At 38.6% G+C, this 8369-nt stretch overlaps 1 protein-coding gene across 1 annotated transcript; it reads right to left on the bottom strand.

Moving 5' to 3' along the window:
- Positions 1–3107: 3107 nt before the first annotated feature.
- Positions 3108–6849, bottom strand: LOC133897972 (microtubule-destabilizing protein 60-like). The gene is made up of 7 exons (XM_062338812.1): positions 6559–6849; positions 5783–5860; positions 4792–4899; positions 4611–4697; positions 4366–4425; positions 4153–4247; positions 3108–3582 (listed from the first exon to the last, which is right to left on the bottom strand). The coding sequence occupies exons 1-7, from the start codon at positions 6601–6603 to the stop codon at positions 3468–3470; spliced, it is 588 nt and encodes a 195-aa protein (XP_062194796.1). The 5' UTR covers positions 6604–6849; the 3' UTR covers positions 3108–3467.
- Positions 6850–8369: the final 1520 nt, after the last annotated feature.

The following is an 8369-nucleotide window of genomic DNA, read 5'->3' as shown; positions in this document are numbered from 1 at the left end:
TATGCATGTATTGAGAGAGAGACAGAGAGATCGAGGAGTGAGAGGGAGTACAGAGAGGATAGAGAAAGGGAGGAGGGGAGGGAGGAGAGGCAAAACACTAGCAGTTGAATCCTTCAGTCGGCAGTGATTTCAGATTTATCACTGCCAGCTGAATCCTTGAGCTAGCAGTGATGCCTTGGGTATCACTGCCGGCTAAATCCTTCAGTCAGCAGTGATAAGGCCCTTCACTACCGGTCCACCGAGCCAGCAGTGATAGTCCACGATTATCACTGCCCGTTGCCCGCTATCGGCTCCAAAACTGGTAGTGAAGGGGGTTTCTACAATAGTGCAGAATGGATTTTTGCATATGAAGATGATCTAAATATCATTGGTATAGAAGAAGAAATTGAAGAAGCAAGCTTGTATTGAAGTCTGAATTTGAAATGAAAGATTTGGGTAGAACCAAGTTTTGCTTATACCTGCAGCTTGGGCATGTGGCAGATGGAATTTTCGTACATTAGTCAAACTACACTCAAAAGGTGTTAGAACTATTTGGTTTTGAAAAAATTGTTTTCCTCTAAAACCCCCATGGTCAGAAGGTCATTGCAAGCAGATCAAGATCCCTATAGACCTAGAGAAGAGGGGGATGAAGTATTAGGACCAGAATTCCCATACTTAAGTGCAATAGGTGCGCTGATGTATCTAGCTAATTGCACCAAGCCAGACATAGAGTTTGCAGCAATACTACTTGCATGATACAGCATAGAGCCCACTAAAAGGCATTGAAAGGGCGTGAGGGTTATTATACGTTGCTTGCAATGTAGCAAAGACCTAGATCTATTCTAGAGAAAGAATCAGCACCTAAGTCTGGTTGGATACTCAGATGCTGGATATCTGTTAGATCCACATATAGTGAAATCACAGACTAGCTATATTTTCCTATATGGTGGAACTGCAAATTCTAGAAATCATCAAAGCAAAGTTTTGCATCTACTTTAATGGAACCACTCAGAAATAATAGTTTTATATGAAGCCACATGGGAATACACATGGCTTAGAAGAGTAACCAATCATATCTAGTGTCATCTGGTTTGAACACCACTAACACCCCCACTATTATCTATAAAGATAATATTGCATGTGTTGTACAAGTGTAATCGAGATAGGTGAAAAGTATCTTAACGAAGCATATTAACCCCGAGTTATTTTATGCTTATGAATTGCATAAAATGAATGAAATAAAGGTAATGCATACCAAATCATGAAAAATCTTGCAGATTTATTAACTAAGTCTCTCCCTTCATCCAGTTTTGAAAGATGTATTCGTGGCATTAGGATGATGAGGCTTAGAGAGTTGCATATTTCGGGGGAATAATTTTTACATAATACCGATACAAGGAATTAAATCTTAGTCAAGAAGATTAAGTTCTAAAGTTAATCATGAAGATTATATGAATATTTTGGGTAGATTGTACTTTTTTTTTTCCTTCGATGAGTTTTCTTGAAGTTTCTCATGATAAGGTTTTTTATGAGGTAATTCGTGTGACTATATTGTGAGCTATGTACTCTTTCTCCTAATTTTTCCCGCATAGCTCGCATAGATATTATGATTTATTGTACTCTTAGGGGTTTTTGGCACTAAATATACAGGGTAGAATCCCTCATTGCAAACTTAGATGAATAAAGAAGAGAAATGTTTTCCCCTACATTATATCTCCTTTCTACAATTATTTTCTTGAAGGATCTCTGTACTATACCCGGTAATAGTGGTTCCTCAATAGCCTTAACCATGGGTCCATAGATAAGGGTTCAGGTGAATTTCAAGCCCTAAAATCACCCTCGTTCCCTTAACTTGACACGACACAAAGGTTTTAAATTGTGATTTTCGTGGCTTTGTGGCAAGATAAAAAGAACTACAACAGCTATCGCCAGCTAACGTGAAAGCTATCATTCGTCACCTTTTAGTGTTAGAAAGTAAAAAAAAGTAAAATAAGTACATGATGTAATTCATATTCGAAGAAATTATAAGACCATGCTTCTTTACTGTATACTAAATACTATAGATATGAGTCCATAAATCATAATATCTTATCGGAAGTATCCAGTCAGTAAGAAATATGAATCCTAGAAGGAACCTAAGGTTTCTTGCTATATTTCTCATTTGAGGCTTATAAGAGATGCATTGGCCGTCTAATAAAGTTAGGTTTCATAATTGTCTTGTTGTTTTTGCTCCGTTGGTACTCATGTGGGATAGAGCTATCGTAAGCTAGGAGCTAGCTAGCGGAGCTAGTGGAGATATTCGGAGCTATTACGCTTGTAGCTACTATAATGGCAAATCGGACATCGCTTCGCATTTTGTGTAAAAAGACCACAGTAATTTGTTTAGAACCTTGCTGGAAACGATGACAAATGACCTGAGTACTCACCATGACACGCGCCAATGGCACGGTGAGAATAAGTTAATAAGAATTTTCTTCTGCATGACTGGATATACGTATCTAGGTCTTAATAGATCGATGTCGATGGAGGGCTACATGGATTACTATATATATTTGCCTTGTGCATATGCATGCGTGATAAGCTTTGCGTTTCCTGTCGTTGTCACCATGTTTCAAACGCTCCATACATATGGAATAACAAGCTTTTACCCTGAAAGGGATGTGGCGCACATACGTAATGATCAAGCCAGTCCTTCACATGAAAAGATTGAATTATATCAAGCTGCATGCATGCATGCATCATTCTGATCCCTTAACTTCATCTGACCGTACCAGCTGAGTACCAAATTAAATTAATGTATGCCAATCTGCATGCACCCGGTTCGTGTGTGAATCCATCTAGCTATTTGTAGGAATAATCATTGCTTCAAGCTGCATGCATCGACATGCACTCTAAGCATGCGACATTCTGATCATCCATTCCATCGATCAGTTTCTTCCATCTCCGGCGTGTCGCCGACTTGCATCATTTCGTTCGGAAACGACGCATGGTTCAACTTTTTCAGATCCTAGGGCTAATTTCCTCCATGAAAGTTATGTGCATGTGTAGATAGATGTATGTAGCATGCATGCATGCAGCTTAGAGAGAGCACAGACGCATATGCACTTTTTTTTCAGTTTCCTTGGAGCAAAACAAGACTCGTATCATGGCATTATATATGAAAGCTGTATTACCGCCATCAGACATACATGGCGCATGCATCCTGATGAGCTGTTTGGTTTCATCTTCAGTGGCACAAAAAGGGAAAGAGAAAGAAGAAAACAAAAGATAAAGAGGGGAAAGTTAAAGGGAAAAAAGGGAGGAGGACATTTACATCGACAGGCAATTCTATGCTACGTGAAAATTCGTGTGTACATAACGATTGGTGAGAGGCTGGATATATATGCATATCGATCCATGCATAGGAACGTAGGTTCATGATGCAAATTATTAACTGAACGGCAAAAATAGTTGATCTTGTAGTAGAGGCAGGTAGATATGCGTAAGCACTACTTGATCATGGCCTTGGCGTTGTAGCAAAAATGGCGATGGAACTCTCCACCGATGCAGCATTTCAGCCTCAGGAAGCTGGGCTCCTTTGGGACTGTCAGGGGTCTCGTCGACCTGTCGATGTAAAAATTTACCCAGGAATTAATTAATTTGACAATTTAATATTTTTCATAATTCAACCGGGTAAATATTACTAACAAATTTTTCGAGTTTGAAATGTTTTCTTTGAGAAAATAATATTTCCTTTTCATTTCATTGGATAACTTGTTCTCTTTTATTTCTGGAACAAAATCCAACCAATGTTACTATATCCTCCTTATACGATTTCAAAATTCATGTTCATCTTACATGTCCTTCGTATGGCATTGAATCGATCAGTTTTAATTTGTGTACAAAGGACAACTACCATCCAAAAAGGCAAAGTTACGTCTCTCTGTGTTTGCGACTTTATAGCTTGTCCTCCATAAAGCAAACTATTGTACGTGTGCTACTGTGTCCTTTAGTTTCTTAATATCATAGTACTCATGTAATTTGTCTTCTTTTAGTCATTAATTCTTGCACTTTCTGTATCTCATATTCTAGTTCAACTTATTAATGAAGATCGATTTGATGAGCCAATTATGAATCGCTTCCAACAAGCTCAATAATATGTGAGTACATGATATATGCTCGAATAATAATTGCCTTTGCGGATGGAATGGCTTGTCAAACGCTGGCATGAGTTGGGCCTTCGGAACCATCTCCTTCCTCATCATCTTTATCTCGCGTTCCTCCATTACCTGAACGCATGCATGCCGCAATTTCGCGTTCAAAAAAATATTACTCAAATACCCTATCAAGAAAACTTCTGTAGCATGTCTCCAGAAAGTCCTAATTTCACTTATATATACACATTACCTGAGCTAACTTCTCTTCAAATCTCCTAATGATTTCCTGGGTATTTATCTTGCTTGCAATCTGAAAGCAACGCATGCACAAATGTGCGCCTCAAAAGTTAGTTTGTATTAATTGCGATAGGTACATTATATATATATATATATATATGTGTGTGTGTGTGTGTGTGTGTGTGTGTGTGTGTGTGTGTGTGTGTGTGTGTGTATCAAATCATGGCCGAGCAAGGTAAAGTTATCTATCTACGTAACCTGATAATTGAAACCGGCTCTCCTTATTGCTCTCTCCTCAGTGTGAAGCCTCAAGTAGCTCAGCGGCTGCTCATGTCTCGGTGATCTCTGATATTACAAGAGAAAAATATTTAAAATGACATAAGCATCTTTTTCATGATATTTATGGATTATACAGTAAAACTAGAACTTTCATGTGAACCTTAGGTGAGGTTTGTGAAGTCGAAGAACGGCGCTTGCCCTCATCATCAGACATTAGGTCTTGACCTCCTTTCCGAACGTTTTGCTGTTCATTTTTTCGTCCTCGTGACTGTATAAACATAAAGTATCGAGAATATTAATGCATAGTGAATTGAAATTGGAGATTTTGTATGTATCGAGGTTATGATTCAAATTGTATCATACAACTATATGTATATGGAAGAAAATACATTCCTCTCACATATTTGATTATTATTTTGCATGAAAAAGATTAATTGTGATGGGGATATTCCACCTAAAACAATTATCCCTATATTCTGTGGACCATTGCATAAAAGCATGATATCCCACCATCAATAGTATATTGGAACCATTCCTTACCGGCCAGTTTGACTATATCTGGGTACAAAAGTAATTTGGAAACTTGATTAGAACCATTATTACTCCATGATCATGTGTGTATTATTGGCCCCATGGCCTCTTGGAGAGTCATTTCCACACAGCACCTAATAAGTTAAATTTATTTTAAATATAATTGCAAGAAATAGTGATGAATATATATGATAAGCTAACATTTTAATATAAATTAAGATACTGTTATAACATTCAGTATTTAACTTATCTAGGTGAGAATTAGAAGGTTATCTTAAAATCAGCTGCATATGCAAAAAAACTCGTTTTGGAAGAAAAGAGGAACTGTGCGATCATGTGATTCATATGGTTCTTAATTAGGAAATGGCTTCCAGTAATATCTATGTACAGCTACATACATTGTGTTGGAAATATTTGTGGCAAGAAGATTTTTGTGTAATAACTAAAAACATGCACTCTTGTTAGAAACATCAACTGTGAACAGTGCAAAGTACTGTTTATGGAGTGTTTGGGTGAAGGATATGATCGATATATTGCTTCGGGAGCTGTTAGGATCATATTATCCGTAAATAATGTTAGTGTAAGTTGCCTTACATAAGTATGTGCTGCTTAGTTTATACCTCGGCAGTGTTTTTATGAGGTGGAGATCCTCCACCATTCCTTACTGGGCTCTTGGGACCAGTATTAATCGTCGAGCTCTGAGCAAAAAAGAGTCAAGTAAATTAAATCAAACTCAAATGAACAATCCAAATGATGATAAGATGGAGCTTAATTTATTGGTTAATTCCTTTTTTATTTACTTCTATTTAGTGAAAGCAAAGAGAGTAAGGAGGCAAAGAGCTAAGCACTTAATTAGTTACCTTGAGCACTTGGACAATGAAATTGAAAGCAACGAAAATTATACTTAAAGTAACATGAAATCTTTTACTGCTTGTCTGGGAAGCCTTTAACTAACTTGAAAGTAATTGATGTATATATAAGATGACAAAAAGACATGTATCTCAAAGGACCAAGCAACAAACATATATATGTCACACTTCAACTCGACTTGATTAAGGTTCTGTTTAAAAAAAAGAAACTCAAGAGGTAGCATGTTTAAGGAAAGCTCTAGACCACAAGACCTTATATATGATAGAACTAGAAAATGAATCAAAATAAGGAAATATTTCTTTCTTGACTAAGCTGGCGTAAAGGAGTTTGATGCAATCCTTTCTTCAACACAAGATCGACCGCCAATATATCAAGCAATGCGAGTAGTGGTATCACATCTTGGCTGAGGGTGGATTGATCAGGGTTTTAGAAAAACACCGAAGGATCATGCATGCATGCAACTCTTGAACTCTATCCATCTATCAAGCAATAAGCATACACAAGACACGTTTGCTTGTTCCCTAACCTTAGGGGATGTGGCCTTCCTTGCCTTCTCCATCTCTCTGGCCATCGCTGTATCAATGCAATGCAAGGTTGCAAGTGAGGATGATCACTTGACGAGGCAACCAATAGTTGCACCAATTTATGGAGCTGGCTAGCTCAATGCCAATGCATGAAGCCTCTCTCTAGCTTGCTAGATAAGAACCAAGTGCACACTAAGATTGGTAGCTTTCAGCCCTAGCGCTGTGCCGCTCTTCACCAGACATCCTTTCTTCCTTCACTAGCCCCCTAGCTAACACGCTCTCTCCAAATCAAGTGACCTTTTAGCTCTCCAAATCAAGCTTATCACCACTGTCATGTGTTGTTAATTGCTACCAACCGTCTGATGAGACGCAGCCATCAGGGGAGCAAGGCTAACAAACTTTGAGGTGGGACTGAAACTTCCGACGTGAATATATCCCCGTCTAAATTAAGAAATCGTGCGTGCACGTTGACACACGACAACATAGCTAACGGCACGCGCAGTCACCTCTCTCAGTCGATCACTCTCTGAAGTTTGGTTATGCAGCTTGAAGCTTACTGCAGCAGGGCCATGGCCTCAAGGAGCAAGTTCCTTGAGCTTGAGACTTGCAACAACCTCAACGACATTGCCAAGGCAACAGACCACGATCCTGTTTGATCGCATGATTTGTTATGTGGCTCATCTTTTTGGCATATTCTCAAGCTATGTTTTTGTTTGGCATCTGGGCACAACATGAGTTACTGATAATTCATTAGCATGGAAGCTAGGTTAGCCTTTTTGCCACAAGAAATAGCTAGCTATAATATTTTGTAAGGAAAGGCTAAGTTTAATTAATTTACTCCTTTCACTACTACAAAACGATACTGTACAGGCGGGTGGAAACGCCTTTTCACAGGCGTTTGGCGCACCCGCCTGTGACAGAAGGCCTGTGGAAATCAACGAGATTTCCACAGGCGGTTGTCTTAACGAACCGCCTGTGGAATTCTATTTCCACAGGCGGTTGTCTTAACGAACCGCCTGTGGAAATGGATTTCCACAGGTGGTTGACATTAGGAACCGCCTGTGGAAATAGATTTCCACAGGCGGTTCGTTAAGACAACCGCCTGTGGAAATGGATTTCTACAGGCGGGGTCCACATTAGCTGCCGCCTTTGATATAAAGATTTCTACAGGCGGTTCCGTATGAGAACCGCCTGTGGTATGTATTTATTTCAAAAAAAATAAATAGAATATATTTTACTCCATCCAGATTTCACATAGTTTCAATAACAATATGAATAACATCACATATTTCAACATTTAACACAAGTACAGCAATATTTACAAAACAATATTTACAACATCACAAGCCTATATAGCTAAGAGTCGCTGTCCCACACACAAAGTCTCGGATGGCTAGCTAATTCGCCTCCGCGATCAAAGAATCTACCGTTCTTGTAGATGACTTCGTGCATAATAAACCGGCACATGTCACGTTAGATGTTTTGGATTTCTTTATCGGTAAGAGCTTGGTTCGCACATTGGATCATCCTTGCCTAGTTTGAAAACACACTAAAAGAGTTAAAACACTACTGACAACGGAAACATAACCAAATAAGAATGTGCAGGCGCAATGATGACTTACGTCCTCAGGGTTCGTTGTGTACCTCCCGTTTATCCTAAGAAATTCGCAAACATAGTATCCACAAAGAACGGTATTGAAACCTTGCTTGTGGCACTTAAAAAAAACGCAACGTATTCGTTAGTTCAATAAAACTATTCATCATTAATAGTGGAATACAAGAATTAGAAGTTGTGTTAGTACCGGAAAATATG

Source organism: Phragmites australis, chromosome 17 (genome assembly GCF_958298935.1).
Source record: "Phragmites australis chromosome 17, lpPhrAust1.1, whole genome shotgun sequence".
Lineage (NCBI taxonomy): Eukaryota > Viridiplantae > Streptophyta > Magnoliopsida > Poales > Poaceae > Phragmites > Phragmites australis.
The sequence above is the reverse complement of the archived record's forward strand: the minus strand, read 5'-3'. Positions and strand labels throughout refer to the sequence as shown.